The sequence below is a fragment of the Panicum hallii genome, chromosome 5 (genome assembly GCF_002211085.1).
Source record: "Panicum hallii strain FIL2 chromosome 5, PHallii_v3.1, whole genome shotgun sequence".
Classification (NCBI taxonomy): Eukaryota; Viridiplantae; Streptophyta; class Magnoliopsida; order Poales; family Poaceae; genus Panicum; species Panicum hallii.
The window spans coordinates 13,071,671-13,087,243 of NC_038046.1; the positions used below are offsets into that span (position 1 = coordinate 13,071,671).

Consider the following 15,573-nt stretch of genomic DNA (forward strand, 5'->3'; position numbering starts at 1 on the left):
CCTAGCCCGACTGACCTGCCCTGCCCCTGCTCTGTTCGCAGGCTCTCCCAGTCTCCCTCCCCTGACCGCGGCGCCGCCGAACGCGCCCCGGTCTAGAATTCCAGATCCTAGGCACCCGCAACCACGCCTCTATTCCTCCTTCCGAAGTCGCCGCCGCCGCCGTCCTCATCTCCCCCGCACTGTCGTGGAGTGGGATCCATCTGGACTCGAAATTTCCTCTCTCGCTGGTAAGCAAACCCTACCTTGCTTGGACGAATTGTTCGTTATGTTGTGCTGACTCTTTTATTTGCTGTGTCGCCTCAAATCCGAACACTTATTCTCGGGACGGGATTCCAGTTCGTTGTGAATTTGTTTGCTGCGGGTAGCAGTAAGTTAGGTTTATTTTACCTCGCAAAACTTAGGGTCTAACTGAACCTAGCCGCCTTGCAATGCTGCCGTTGTGACTAGCGCTGTCGACCTGCTGCTTGATTTGGGAACTAACAGTGATTCATGACATGGGTGCTCTGTTAGTGTGTTGGACACTCCGTGCACGTGAAGCCAAATCGTAACAAGGGAAAAGTGTATTGGTTTAGCTACCTCTGTTAGTTTTGCTTTGTTGAGTGGGAAGTTCTACCAGTGATCTTCTGTTTTGCTGTAAATTAAAGCTAAGGTGTAATGTCTCTTGGCAGTTAAGTGTGCCTGTTTCTGTTCATCCTTTAGGTGATAGCTTGTTTTCACCAAGCCGATTTGCGCGCACGAGTCTCTTGCACCATACTTCGATTGGGAAACCATCCTAATCAGTGACATGGAAATTAAATTTGATGTGAATATTATTGGCCATTTGGTCTGGAGTGTTTCATTATTTTCAGAAAACCAATGCTGCATTTTTTTTGTCGGCTAAAACTTATATTAGTATTGTTGAAGCAATCTCCTAGCTTGTTTTAAAACTGTGCCAGCATCTTGCAAGCAGCAGTTCTTTTATGGCTGACTGTCTTTTATAGATATGATGCTAACACTTTTTGATCTGTGTAATTGGCGATAAGGTGCTAGGCACCACCCACCTAGTGCCTTGTGTGCTTTAGAAACTGTTTTAGCACACAGGATTCTAAGTTATGTACTTCCCTTTTCTTTAGTATATGATGTTTAGGACAAGCTAATTAGTTTATTCTGAAGTAATCAGCTTGTCCTAAACATTACATATTCAAAAACTGAAGGAGTATATTTTTGGAAGTGCTGTTTTTCTTTTTAATCAGTATTCTTGACAGTAATATACTTTATTTCTTTTCCTGGTTGTTTTACTTGATTAGATTTTAATGATCTTAAATGGTGTGCAGATTAGGTTTTTAAATTGGCTGAAATAAAATTCTTTGCCGGACGGATATAACAAGGCCTACCTGAGAAGGAGGTGCTCTTGTGCAAGGCGAAAAGTTGCATTGCTTTCTGTTTTTGGCTTGTTGGTCTCTTTGCAGTTGCAGGGACAGGGACAGGGACAGTAAACTCTTTAGTGGGGGACACTATCAGTATATCTTCCTTTTGCAGTTGCAGGGGTTGTACCTTTGGTGTTAACTATTTGTATGGTGTGCAGAGTTTAGGCTAAGTAACAGAATGCAGATATTCATTTATGCTCTGCAGTAGGAGAAATGTTAAATTCTCCTATGTCATATACTTTTTATGCTTGTTTTATTCTGTTATTAACAATTTGAGTTAGTGTGCAGATTAGGTCATAAGAAGCGGTTGGGATTAGTGTTATTTTGCAAGAACTCCAGACCTGTTATGTCTTGGGACTGCAGGTCTGAGTAGCTGCTCCTTTTTTGGGCAGTTAACCTCAATGTTCAAAATGAATGGGTAAATATGCTTGATGCTATTGTGTTGGTAATATTGTAAACTAAATACAGTTCATGGACATAGTTGAACTTACTTTCATGATGATATATTCTTTTTTGTCATCTTTACATGTGTGGTGACAACACTTGAAGTATATCTTGTGTTGATGCCACTGATATCTTGTGTTATTACATTGTCCATCAGTATTCCAAAGACCAATTAAAGTTTGGGGGGCTTTCATGTATCAGGGAGCACTCTGCTCAATTTAGAGGGTTAATGATCTGTTAACATATTCTCTGCAGGCTTCTATTCAGTTGGACCTATTCTGAATCATGGCGGAGCACTTGGCTTCGATATTTGGTACAGAGAAAGATAGAGTCAACTGCCCATTTTACTTCAAGATTGGGGCTTGCCGTCATGGGGATCGTTGCTCCCGTCTCCATAACAGGCCAACCATATCACCGACTCTTGTGCTGGTTAACATGTATCAACGCCCTGACATGATCACCCCTGGGGTTGATGCTCAAGGCCAGCCAATTGATCCTCGCAAGATGCAGGAGCATTTTGAAGATTTTTATGAGGATATCTTTGAGGAACTGAGCAAGTTTGGTGAGATTGAAAACCTCAATGTCTGCGACAACCTTGCTGATCACATGATAGGCAATGTCTATGTCCAATTCAGGGAGGAAGATCAGGCAGCTGCAGCTCATACAGCCCTTCAGGGCCGCTTTTACTCTGGCCGGCCAATTGTTGTTGACTTCTCCCCAGTTACTGATTTTCGTGAAGCAACCTGCAGACAGTATGAGGAGAACAGCTGCAATCGTGGGGGATATTGCAATTTTATGCATGTGAAGCAGATTGGTCGGGATCTGAGGAAAAAGCTCTTTGGGCGTTACAGGAGACCAAACAGGGGAAGGAGCCGCAGCCCTAGCCCACATCACAGGAGGGAGCATCGTGACCGAGATGATTACCGTGGCGGTGGTGGCGGTGGCCGTGGCCGTGATGACTACCGTGGTGGCGGTGGTCGTGGCCGTGATGACTACCATGGTGGTGGTGGTGGGCGCAGGGGTGGAGGCAGCAGGCATGAAAGGTACGATGATGGAGGGAGGCGCAGGCATGGTGGCAGCCCCCCTCCCAGGCGTGCAAGAAGCCCGATCAGGGAGAACAGCGAGGAGCGCAGGGCTAAGATTGAGCAGTGGAACCGTGAGAGGGAGGAAAAACAAGGGTGAGCCCCTTCAAGTCTGGCAAGGCAGGTTACTGGTGCCGTTCTATGCTGTGTGTGGGAGATTGCTATGTTGTCAGAATTATTTTAGTTTGATGATGTGTAGTGTAGGGCAAGGATACTAATTTATTTTGCCCATTAAGACTCTGAAACTGTCATTTGTGTGTTGCCAAAAACATTTCTGTCTGGCTGTTGTGCGTTCCACACCATTCTACAATGCAGCTTTCGTATGGTGCCTTATGATAATGCTACTGTGATGGTTGGTGCCTGAGCCTGTGTATGTTTTAGTTGAGCTCTGCTTGCTATTGTTGGTGTGCATTGGCACAGCCTTTGTTTTCGTTTCTCCCGTGCTTTGCGTAATTGCCTGTATGGCCAATTGGCCACTGGTGCGGACTGTCCAGCAAGAGAGTACCGTCAGGCTTTCTGGAATCTGCGAATGCTCCCGTTTCCGTTTGTTACGCTATTTCTGAGGTCTGACCGTCTGGGTGTCTGACTCTGACCGTCAGAGGTCGCGGCCGCATAATTTTCTTCGGAGTCCGGTGGCCGCCCTTCTGTGGTGGTCAGGAGTCAAGAATCTGAAAGAGAAGATTCCTGCGGCCTGGCCTAAATTCGGAATATACCCCAAGATCTCGAATAAACTTTACTAGCTCAGTGCCTCAAATTTGTCGTGTCAGATTTATTACCAGTGCTTCTTTAGACCTAAACCACTGCTTTCATCCAAAATCAGATTTATCAAAAAAAAATTCGACAATAAACATTTCGTCAGGGCCACCTTTTTTCTGTTTGAATTGGCGGAGCACCGGACTTCAGACCCGAGTACGGTGTTCAGTCGATTTCAGATGGTTTTGGCAGGATTCCTCGGCCCAGGCCAGCACATGGTTATCACTTATCAGTACCATGTAATTTGGTTGTTTAATGATGATGCACGAGGTAATTTGTTTTTGCTGTGTCCCTTTGACGCCAGTACGTCACCTTGGCATTGCTCTAAAAGCTATGTGCAGTAACGGAAGCCATGTGACTTCCACCACGAACTTGACCTGGCGGCTCCAGCATTGGGCGAACCGTGACCCCGTGAGCCGCGCGCACCCGCGCGGCGCGGCGGCAGAGGCAGGTTTGCCGAGTGCCGGTAGCGGCTGCTCTCCCTCTTTTCCTGTCGCGAGACGGGCGGCCATGTGCCGATACACCGCGGCACAGGCGCACAGCTGACGGGTGGCACTTTCTGGACGCTTTTTTCTGTGCCCTGCCGGGAAAAGAGGCACCACATCCGATTGGTAATGTCTTTGTGGTGTAAAAAATCAAGTTAAATTTTGACGAAATTGGCTCGCCTTACTGTCATTAGATAGATGATGAAGTTGATCTATCTAATAGGGAGAGTATGATTTTGTTAGGTATCACTTTGGATTAAGTTGGCAAGGAACACGGATCAAATAAATATTGTGAAATAGAGGAAATTTGTTCTATGTACATGTAGTTGTAAAGTTAGAGGTGACATGGAGAGCACATCATTTCCATTTTCACACGTGAGCCAGCCAAGATAGGTGTGATATGTTACCCAACCCCCAAAACAGATGGTGCAAGATAGGTAAGACGGTTGTGTAATCACTTAGCCTTGGAAGGTGCGTGACACAAAATTGACCTTGCATGAAAGATCAACGGAGAAAGTAGTAAAGTAGTTTTTGCTGTAAGGTCTACACAAATAAGAGGTTTCATGGCTTGAACTACATTATGTGTTTCGCCATCTGAGCTAAATTTGAGAGGAATCTTGAATCTAATTGTTGTCAAAGGAGAGTTTCTGATGTGTAAGGATACATTAAATAAAAAGGAGAAATAATTATATAACTTAAGACATTTAAAGTATTTCGTGATCAAGAAGGATCATATCTAACCTAGCACGCGCACAAATGAAAACCGAATAATGAACATAGTCTGCATACATCGATTTCTAGGGGTATTGCATATATAGAGGAAATAATAGTTAACTATGGAGAAATCAAACTATTAATGATCAATATTGAGAAAAAAGATGATAAGTTATAGGAATGTTGGGCTTTATGAAGAACCAAGCAATAGGCCACTGGCTTGATTGTCAGTCTCCAGTTGAGAGGCCATGGACCACGTGCTCAACGGTTCAAATTCAATGCTCACCCAGATGTTCACAAGTTTGACTAATTAAATGGTTCGATATTCCAGTTTATTAAGGCAAACACACATTAATATCTTCACTCCATGGAGTTCTTTTAGCCAGATTTTCTGCTAGAGCGAACACTTCAATGCTACTGCCACTTTATCTTCAAATTACTACAATTAGATCAAATGAGACAACCAGATCTCATTTTTGAGTGACATAGGCCACCTTTTGTTTGAAATGTGAAAGTTTATGAAACCATGCACATATTTTTCATAGAAGCATTTACAATATTCGATGTCATCCGTTAAAAATTGTTCAGTATCATCCTTTAGTATCATTTGTGAACTCACATCAAAGGATGGATGCTGTGTTAATTCTACCTTATTAAATTAGAGGGAGGGATAACGTAATACAATAAACCAATAATGATAGGCGGCCACTAATCACATGGGCATGGACCAATGCCAACCTAAAACTACCAACTCTTTTGTTGGAGAAAAAAGACTACTTATCGTGTCATTGTGTGCCTTTCTATTTTACTATTCTTGATGTTGGACTGTTTTGACATTCAAAAGGTAAATATAGAAGGAATCGGCATGGACGAATGCCAACCTAAAACTACCAACTCTTTTGTTGGAGAAAAAGGACAAGTTATCATGTCATTGTGTGCCCTTCTCTTTTACTATTCTTGATATTGGACTGTTTTGGCCTATAAAGGATAAATATAGAAGGCAGACGCAAAAGTTTGGAGCTATTGGAAACAAAAATCATAAATGCTCAAAGGCGTAGTATTATCAACAAAACTTTTGTATGCACCAGATAAAGGTGATAAATGAATCAATAAATGTTATTCTTATTTATCTTTTAAGAAATTAAAAGCCTTGTCGGCTAGTATACGGCAAATTTATTATGTTCATGTTCTTATACTACCTCTGATCACTTTTATTTGATGTTTTGGATAAAAGGTTTGACTTTTATTTGATGTTTTGGATAAAAGGTTTGACTTGTATGAAGTTTTTCTATTGTCTAAAATATCAATTAAAATAATAAAAAAAAGTAGTTTACATTAAGAGAATGCATCGGGTCAGAAAATCAATCAATATACCTAGCATATGGGCAAAATAGCTAAAGGTAGTTTCCCCCTGCGAATCAATCGTCTCATCATATTACTTCCAATTTCCAAATGCGATGAAATACAAATGCACTAGCTAAAACCACCATTAGCATCAACCACATCCTGCAATATGATTATTGAATCGAGATTAGAGACACAACAGACAACAATATTAATCCATACAGTATGTTCTAGGTACAGTGAGCAATTGTTGGATAATAAATTTGCAACAAAGCATATAAGTGGCCAGTGGCGGAGGATGAAATAAAATTAAAGTATGGCGAGATTAACAATGTAAATAATAAAAATTTCAAAACTACCCTACGCTTTATACATATCATTTTAGCATTGATCATGCTATTTTTCTCGGTGCATCGTTTCACCAAATCACCATATTTGCTAAATTAAACAACCAACTATGAATGAAATAAATGAAAGGTAAGAACAACTAAGCACAATAGGCTACTTGTCTGCTTGGCTGCTCGGAGCCTCGAAGATTTGGAGTCGGGGTATCACGTGTCAACGCGACGGTGACATGAGTAGCTAAGTACACGACCGCATTGGCATGCCTCCCTCCGAATCAACGATCGCAGCCCCACACCCTTGCCCAGCATCGCTTGATGGCTCTACATTCTACTTCCATGGAGGATGATGGGTCGTGTCCATATCTTGCAGAGTAGATGCATGCGTGGTGCTTATGCGTGCATGGTGCCTCGTGTCTCCAAGCCTAGCTAGCGTTAGAGGAAGACGACGGATGGGCTGGAAACTAGTTATTATTGACTAGTCTCGCACGTATCAATCATGTTGAATCCCATTAGCAGTATCCAAATAACTCGTTTGGTTGTTTCTCGTATCCCTTCTACTCCTCGAGAACAGAAGGCGAGTGGCCGACAACTATAGCAGATTGAGATGAGACGGTTAGCTGGTGATTTATAGAAGTTACTCGCGGAGGAACGAAGGTACGGCGAGCACCATACCTCACTGTACCGGATCCTCTGCCCTATAATGGGCATTTGGAGTCTCTCCCCGCGTAAGTTCACACACAGAAACAAAGAATTGGGCAATTGTAGTCACACACTTCCTCGCCCTCCTCCTCTCTCTTTGCCTTTCTCTCTCACGCATAAAAAAAAATTAAAAGAGGGCATATAGATAAAAAAGAGCTCGCGAATACTATATCCCCTTGTGCCTAAAAACCGATAGAAACCAGAGCCTCTTGCTGCTCGTCCTCTCTCCTCTCTCCTCTCTCTCTTCTCTCGCCCCTCCCCCTCTCTCTTCCTGTACCACCACTCTTCTCTCTCTCTAAAAAAAGCTTCTCGAGCTTATAAATACACTCCCCTCCCTCCCGGTGCCAATTTCCTCCCCCCCGATCCCCTTCCCCCCCTCCGCCCGCCGATCGCCCTCCGCTCGCCCCACCGCGGCGGGCGATCGCTCCTCTCCCTCCACCCACCAGCGCGCGATTCCTGAGGCGAGGCGCCACCCACCACAGATTCCGCCGACGGCCGCGGTCGGCTGGCTCGCTCCCCTCTCCCACTTCGCCGATCGGATCGCGTGCTCCCCGAGGTGACGATCTGCGAATTTTCCGCATTTTCTACCGGTTTTCCCCCCGCGATTTGCTCGCTCTCGCTCGACTGCCTTTGGGTGGGCGCGAAGGTATCTGCCTACTTGGGCGCCGGCCATGCGCGAGTGGGCGGAGTGCGGGGGAAGGAATTGGATTCGGGGGAGCGTGCGATTTGAGTGCCCTGTACGGCACTGCCCGCGAATTTCGTCGGTAATTGGACGGGGGAGGTGGGACTGTGAGTATAACCGCACAAGGATACCGCAGTCCGGGCATACGGTTAGTTCTACTCGGGATTGTGAGTAGTCGTTTCCGTCTCTGGTTAGTGGCTAAACTTTAGAAGGCGTTGAATCCGCCTGATATGTCTTTTGCTTTATTTGCATGTGCGTTTGGTTGGCGTGGAGAACTTTGCTCAGACATGTTAGCATTTATTTTTAAAGCATTTTTTGGTAGGCATTGAGGGGCTAAGGGGGATGCATCCGTTACGCTTACGTGTGCGGTTAGTGGGTAAATTATGTCCTTTTGCTGTGTATTTGCTGCCATTTAGATGGAAGCGCATGCATGTGTGTTATTAGTGCAGAGAATGGGAAATGTGGACTCTTATTAGTTCGAGTCAGGTATGCTGAGCATTTTGTGAGTTTGTTGGAGGTAAACTTTCTTTGGTGAAGATACGAATGATAAACAGAATAGGGACAACTTTCCAGCAATATTTGGTGTGGTTGAGTCATTGGTGGGGCTTGGGATGTTGCAGTTGTGAACTTGTGTGGTGGGTAGCTGTTTGGTTGGCTGTTTGGAAATATGATGCCTTTTGGCAAGTGAAGTTTGCACTTGTTTCATCACTAAAAGTTACAACTAGTGGGTTAGGGAGATGATTGATATACCTCTAGAGTTATGTCCTGAGTTTTTTTTTGTGTTTCAGTGTGTAGAATATTTCTTGTGATTGGAGTTTCTGGTTCAGTGCTGGTAATTGTGATAACGATAACCATTTTTAATACAATTTTAGTTGATCATGGAGATTTTTTTAATATAAATTGTTTTTTTGATACAAATATGTACGTGGATGGGCGCGTGTTTTTGAACTGCTTTGGTATTGCTTCACTTTATAGGATGTTTAAATAGAGATGTCTCATCTGTACTGTTAGATAATTGATTCTGTTGGCACCTTTGTTGATATACATAGTTTAGTTGTCTAGTTATTTTGCACAGTGGGATGATTAAACAGTAAATAAGCTTAAAATAGTAAAGTATTTATTTGCAATAGATTACTGGCACTCTATTTGTCGTACCTTCCACTATCCTTATATATTTGACATCAGAAATCGTAGCATTCGTAGCCACTCTCGTGCAAGATGATCTGTATATCTTTTTTCTCAATGACTACAAAGAAATTGTGCTCAGGGTTCATATCCCAACATAAAATCATCAAGAATCTGTTTCGCTAGATTTCTAGGACCTGGTTGGGATTTGATAAACCACCACCACCACCGCAAGAACAAAACCTTCATTCCCAAGCAAGTTTGGGTAGGCTAGAGATGAAACCTAACATAGACCACCAGAAAAAAAAGGGAAAAACAACAACAATAAAGACCATGTACAAATTGGTTTTTTTTTTTGGGGGGGGGGGGGGGGTGCGCGGTTGGTGGTGGAAGCATTAACACCTTCTCCTTACATTTGGTGCCTTACAGTCTTAGGATTCTGCTATGAATCCTTGCCTCTGGACGCCCCCATTATATACAAACTATATCAACCACTGTTGCAGAAGCTTTTCTCCAATTGGTGCTACCCCTAGTCTATCACGTGTGCTATTGTTTCAAACGCAGTCCTTTCAGGATTTGATAAACCAACCAAATTAAATATGCCTTGAATGGAAGTTTAAATTTCAATTACTATAAGATATTACACATTTTCAGTGCGTTTTAGGAAGTAATAGTTTCTGCATGGCTGCATGGATATAGTTGTTATCCATGCTTGGTACTGAGCATTGTCGAAGTTCTTGTTTATATCTTTAGTTGCATGCACTATTGGCTGGATTGCTATTTGATGTCAAGTAAATTTAGTATTTCTACGTGGCAAAGGATTATCTTTTCTTTTTTAAGAATCCCACTTTCGTATGAAGAAAATTCTTTCTCTTTCTCGTACCCCAAAGAAAAAACACCGAATAACTGCCTGCACTACCTGTAGACATAAACCAGCAGGTATAAAGCTGGTTCCCTCAGAACTGGCTAGAAACAGCTGGGGGGTAACAGCGCACGATCATCTATTAATTTTCAAACCATAGCTGCACAATATGGTATCAGGCTGCCTTTCTAAGCTTTATAGGACCTCACCGGATTTCACCCTTTCATAATGTCTTGCCTTCTTTGTTCAATACAGAAAAGACTAGTCATTTATAATCTATATGTATTACCCATGCTGCTCGTTATGCTAGTAGTTTTGCAAACGGGTGCCTAGCCGGATTGGTTAGGTGGCCTCAGTAGCACTCCTCAGGTCCTGGGTTTGACTCCTGGTTGGAGCGAATTTCAGGCTGGGGTTAAAAAAATCCCCTCGCCTGCCGCCACTCCAAAGCACAAAAAGAAGGTGCTGGCCCGCACTCACACGGGTAACGGCGCCCCCGTGTAAGGGTGGGGCAGGGGTTCGGGGGTTTTCTCAGCTTGTGTGAGAGGTCTTCTCTTATTCAATGCTCGGGGGTTTCTTCCCCCCACAGGCCGAGTTTTTTTTTATTATGCTATTAGTTTTGCCTTCGCACAGTATACATGTTTACCTTGTCTTCTTCCTCACAATTCTTCCAATCTTTCACTCTATTTGGCACCTTCGACTTTGAAGCCATTATGAGAGTGGTCAACAGCACGTGTGAAATGCAGATTTTCCGCTGGTTATTAGCAGTGAACTGATTGCTGGTGGCTTGCAGCCATGGTGTTTCCGTTTCAAAAAGGAAATAATTTCTTGTTACAATCATCTCTATATTATACTGATGGCTTTCTAGTTCTTATTATGCAACCTGCATACACTCTAGCCTGTAATGCATATGCATCCATTTTTGTTAGTCTTTCCCTTCCTCTCATGCACCAAGCTGGTCAAATTATCAAATCGCTGGTTCTAACTGCGCTGATCACATAAGTAATTGGCTGGTAATCAGAAGGCTTTTTTAAACAGCTGTTCACCCTGCTGGTTGCATTTTCCTGCATGCTTTTCATTGTCTGTGCAGATCCTTCTTTGAGTCCTTTCCACCAGTACTTTTTGTTGACCTCACTAAAAGTACGATTTTCTTGGCTTGAATTATACACCTCTCGGCATTTTTCAGCTATATCAGAGCATCTCCAAGAGCACCCAAAACACATCCCAAAAAATCTTGTTTTGGAAATAAACATAAAAAATTGGCTCCAACAGTGACCTATCTCCATGCCCAATTTCTTCACAGTTCCAAAAATGACGACCTCCACAGCTATATTTGCACCACCATGCTGAGCTCCCAATCACGAAAAGTTTCGCCATCCGGCTCACGTCAGTCCCCGTTGGTGCCATCCTGCCATCGACCCCCTCCTCTGCGCCTCATCCGCATTTTAATTTTCCTAGCATCCAGACTGCTCCCTCCCTTATCGGCCGCACGCAGATTGTCCTTGCTGCTATGCTGCCACCGTGCGCAGCTGCCGGCCCATTTCTGCAAGTAGCTTATTTTTTTAGGTCACGGTGTGCTCAGTCCAGGCCATGGCTGGTAGGCGGCACTACGTACGTTGTCAAAGAGCAGAATCGGCAATTGATCAGTCTGACAAGGAAACGGCAATTAGTTTGTTATCAAGAAAAAAATCAAGCGTGGGCCCATAGATGATGAGGTGGCAACGTTTTGGATCCAAATTTTAGGAACTGTTGGGGGAGGGGATGTATTTTACTCCCAAATTTTTTTGGCTAGCTCCCAAAACTTGTTTTTTAGATATTGTTGGAGATGCTCTAATCGCTGTAATTATCACTTCTCTTCATTGACGTCAGAAATTTTCCACTTTACTGTAGCACATTGCATGTGACTATTGGATCTTTGAATCATGTGCCTGGGACGAATAATCAGAGCGGCTGCTATGGTCCTCTGATCTTTGTCATCCCCACTCCTTTCTGATTGATATATGTAAAAATGATGGATCCTTCAGCGAGTGATTTTTTTTCTTTGGCAAGAAGTTATTTTGGTTCCTTTTACGGCATTGACATTGACATAATATTATGACAGTTACTATTTTTGGTTCAGAGAGTGATTGTATACATCATACAACGCTAAACGAGTGATTTATTGCTGCATTTTTTGAAGTCCTGGAGGCAATCCTGAACTCTTGACTGCATCTGTTGAATATCTATGCAATGCTTTATGTTGCGCTAGGTTACTTTAGTAAGAATTAATTAGCACTGCTCCTTGTGAATGGGTTGCTTTAGAAGAAAATAGTTACCTTTTATTTTCTTGCTTATGATAAAGAAAATCTCAACATTAAGAATCAACTTATCGCTGGGTAGTTATGCTTGACTTGGAGAAGCTGCATGTCTTTATTTTGTATTGTTGGGTGAGCGTGAACCACACCATTAGCTGTCTTAAACTTGAGCTTTATAACTCAAGTGAGGGACACTGATTCATGGCCTGTCACCTATAGGGTCGTCTTTACATGTCAATGTTCTGTGTGACAACTTCATCTATATATCTGTATAGACTTTGCTATTTGCCTTCTATGTCCTCTTTAGCCTTTTTATAACATTACCTTTTTAACATGCAACTGTTAAAATTGTTGTGTCCTTTACCTTGCAAATTCCTAAACTCCACAACTTTGTTGCTTTGCAAGTTATGTTCTGAGCCTACTAACTTTATTTAACCCTACCTTGTTTTTTATGTGGTATCAGGTAGAGGTGATGATAAAGCATAGTTGTTGACTTAGTCTGCCTTAGCTATTTCCTGAGGCTAAGGGAAATAATAATTGGCGTTATGGCATTTCGAAATATGGTATGCACTCCCCAAGTCGTTGATCTTACATCTGAGAGAGGGCAAGCTCGTGGAGGCAATGGTAGTGAGATATCCGATCAAGGTGCACAGCATGCTGTCAGAGTTGTAGGAAACGCGACGAACATTGGTCTCTCTGATATAAGAAATTACTATGATGTGAGCATAAATCATCAGCATCAGCCTGTTCATAACCCACCCCTGAATGTAGGTGTTGATTCTGGTTTTGTCTTCGCATCAACTATGTACAATCCCTGCATGTCATCAACATCAATGAACAGATATGCTTCTCATGCTCAGAGCTTTGGATCGACGAATCAACCATTGCCTTTAAACCAAGTCCCAGGAAGTATGGATGAGAGTAGCAGAAATGACAGTACTGGTGAAAGTGCTAGAGGACATATTAAAAGGAAAAATGCTGCAGTCGCGGGAAGCTACCATTTTGTCAATGGATTTGCAAGCTCAAGCTCATCTTCTCATGCACCTCAGAATCCTATGCTTAGGCCTTGGGATCCTTCTTTTGAATCAACTGTTTCCTCTAATGTTGCACCATTCAACCCATCAGAATATCACAGCCACAGCAGTTGGCAATCCTTAGAAGGATCTTCCGTACCTGGAACTAATGGGTTCAACTCAATGCCTGTTCATCCGGAATCAACACAGCGTGCGAACTATACATTTCCAACAACTCACATTGGCCATTCATGGATGTCCCAGGCTGCAAATGGTATTGCTGATGGAATTCCCCAGTGGGAATACATCAATGCAACTACTAATGTTCAAGGTAAGTAAGGGGTTCATGGAATGGTAACATCTTCAAAATATATTTTCAACGTTCTGTTTATAATCAATACTGATAAATATAAAGATGTTGCCAAGTGTACCAGATTACTGAACTAGTAATTGATTAGCTTGGTTTGTTAGAATTACAACAACGCAAGTCAGTTTAATAGTAAAATGGTCTTCTGAGTTCTTTACTGGGGTTATATGATTTGAAATGTTTTGCTATCAGCAGGCAGATTTGCCCATTCAGGAGCCATAGATATGGCAAATGGAGGTTTTCATGAATATCAGAATGGCCCTTCAGCTGTTTGTCGGGGACCTGTACCTTATTTCCCCCAGCACGTGATGCATGGCATGCAAGCTCATAATATGCTCGATCATACTCAAATGCAAGTCCCTTACCAACAATGTCACAATAATGGTGCATTGCATGGTGGTGTTAATTATACTGGAAACCGTCTCCACTTAGGTCCACGAATTCCAGTTCTCTTCTCCAGTTCTGAGCGTACCTTTGGGCCTCCACAGCATCCGTTTCTGGCAAATCCAGTTAACCACCGGAACATAAGGATTCTACCACCTGAGGTAACTAACACTTACACTTTATTCTGGCAGTTAGCTTCCTGGCTACCTGTCTTTATAGTTGGGGATAAATACATGTTATAGGTTTGCCTTGTTAATAATCACACATATCAAATGGCATGCCTTTCTGATTTATACCAGCATGTAACTTGTTTCTGTCATTATACTATGTAATGAATAACTGAAACTATGTCTTAAACTCTTAGCTACATGAGTTTACAGTAACCAGATGTACTCTTGGCAGAAATATTTCAGCACTTGAAATGTACTGCTTTTGTTTTTGTTAAGCATGTATATTAATTGCACTTGTAGCTCACATGGTTATTTGTTTGTCCCAGCAGCATGCCACTATAATGGATTTTTCAAGATTGTATGAAGTGTCAAATTCTGTAGATGAGCATAGAGATATGCGGCTAGATATAGACAGCATGACCTACGAGGTATTGAATGCTGCCTCTTCTGTACACTCACATCATGCATTAGCTATTGTCTGACATGTTTCTTTTGTTTTCACTACAGGAGCTTTTAGCACTAGAAGAGCAGATCGGAGATGTCAATACTGGTTTGACAAAATGCCTCATTGTAGATAAATTGAGGACTAGCTTATATGTTCCAGGAACATCCAGCACGTCTGATCAGCCATCTAAATCTTCTCCAGAGAATGATGCTTGCATTATATGCCAGGTCCTTCTCTTTCACTATAGTTAGTTAACTTTGCTTTATTGACAGCTAAGATTTCAGCTGTCCAAAGCAATGAATCATCAACCAGTTATCTGTCCTATATTTCACTTTAACATCATAGCTGTTGCCACTTGTTTAAGCTTAGCACTGGTGTTGGTGTACTTTGTTACTCGCCAAATTACTGTTGTAAGAAAGTTTGCTCGGTGCATCTCGCAGGAGGAGTACCAGGTTAAAGATTGCATTGGCACCCTTGAGTGTGGTCACAGGTACCATGCTGAGTGCGTGCACCAGTGGCTGTTGGTGAAGAACCTGTGCCCCATCTGCAAGACAACAGCATTGTCTACCGACCAAAGACATGGACAATGAGCAGGAATGAATAAGCCTGTTAGCTATTTGCTTCGACAAACGTTCACCTCAATTTTGTATATAAGAAGTGGTAGACAATGGTGCTACCTGTATTTGCTGTTCACCTTGTTGTGATCGGGAGTACTCAGCTTCCTGAAACTGTACAGCCATAACATTTATTATTTTTCTCCAAATGTAGAATATTTTAAATTGCTCAGTTCGCCCCCCTTGTGTATGAAGAGGCGAACCGGGGAGACAAAGCTTCCGTAATGGCCTCGCTAGGCAGCCTTGTATCTATGTTAACTTTAATGAAACTAATACAGCATGGATCCTCCTGTACATTTTTTAGAACTTTGACAGGGCCTAAATGACTCTTATCGATCTGGACAAATCA

The 15,573-nt window shown here is 42.6% G+C and overlaps 2 protein-coding genes across 9 annotated transcripts; both read left to right on the forward strand.

Annotated features, from left to right (window-relative positions):
- On the forward strand, window positions 1–3,271 carry LOC112893588 (splicing factor U2af small subunit B-like). Of its 4 annotated transcripts, XM_025960994.1 has the most exons (4): window positions 1–227; window positions 1,314–1,384; window positions 1,695–1,824; window positions 2,106–3,271. In XM_025960994.1, the coding sequence occupies exon 4, from the start codon at window positions 2,136–2,138 to the stop codon at window positions 3,030–3,032; it is 897 nt and encodes a 298-aa protein (XP_025816779.1). In that variant the 5' UTR covers window positions 1–227; window positions 1,314–1,384; window positions 1,695–1,824; window positions 2,106–2,135; the 3' UTR covers window positions 3,033–3,271. The 4 variants fall into 4 exon arrangements, with proteins under 4 accessions (XP_025816779.1, XP_025816781.1, XP_025816780.1 ...); XM_025960996.1 differs by lacking the exon at window positions 1,695–1,824; XM_025960995.1 differs by lacking the exon at window positions 1,314–1,384.
- A 4,261-nt stretch (window positions 3,272–7,532) lies between these two features.
- Window positions 7,533–15,527, forward strand: LOC112891667 (probable E3 ubiquitin-protein ligase ZFP1). 5 transcript variants are annotated; one of them, XM_025958584.1, is made up of 6 exons: window positions 7,533–7,827; window positions 12,695–13,575; window positions 13,807–14,156; window positions 14,495–14,593; window positions 14,673–14,837; window positions 15,051–15,527. In XM_025958584.1, the coding sequence occupies exons 2-6, from the start codon at window positions 12,777–12,779 to the stop codon at window positions 15,198–15,200; spliced, it is 1,563 nt and encodes a 520-aa protein (XP_025814369.1). In that variant the 5' UTR covers window positions 7,533–7,827; window positions 12,695–12,776; the 3' UTR covers window positions 15,201–15,527. The 5 variants fall into 5 exon arrangements, with proteins under 5 accessions (XP_025814369.1, XP_025814367.1, XP_025814368.1 ...); XM_025958582.1 differs by having other exon boundaries at window positions 7,536–7,827; window positions 14,492–14,593; XM_025958583.1 differs by having other exon boundaries at window positions 7,537–7,827; window positions 13,804–14,156.
- Window positions 15,528–15,573: the final 46 nt, after the last annotated feature.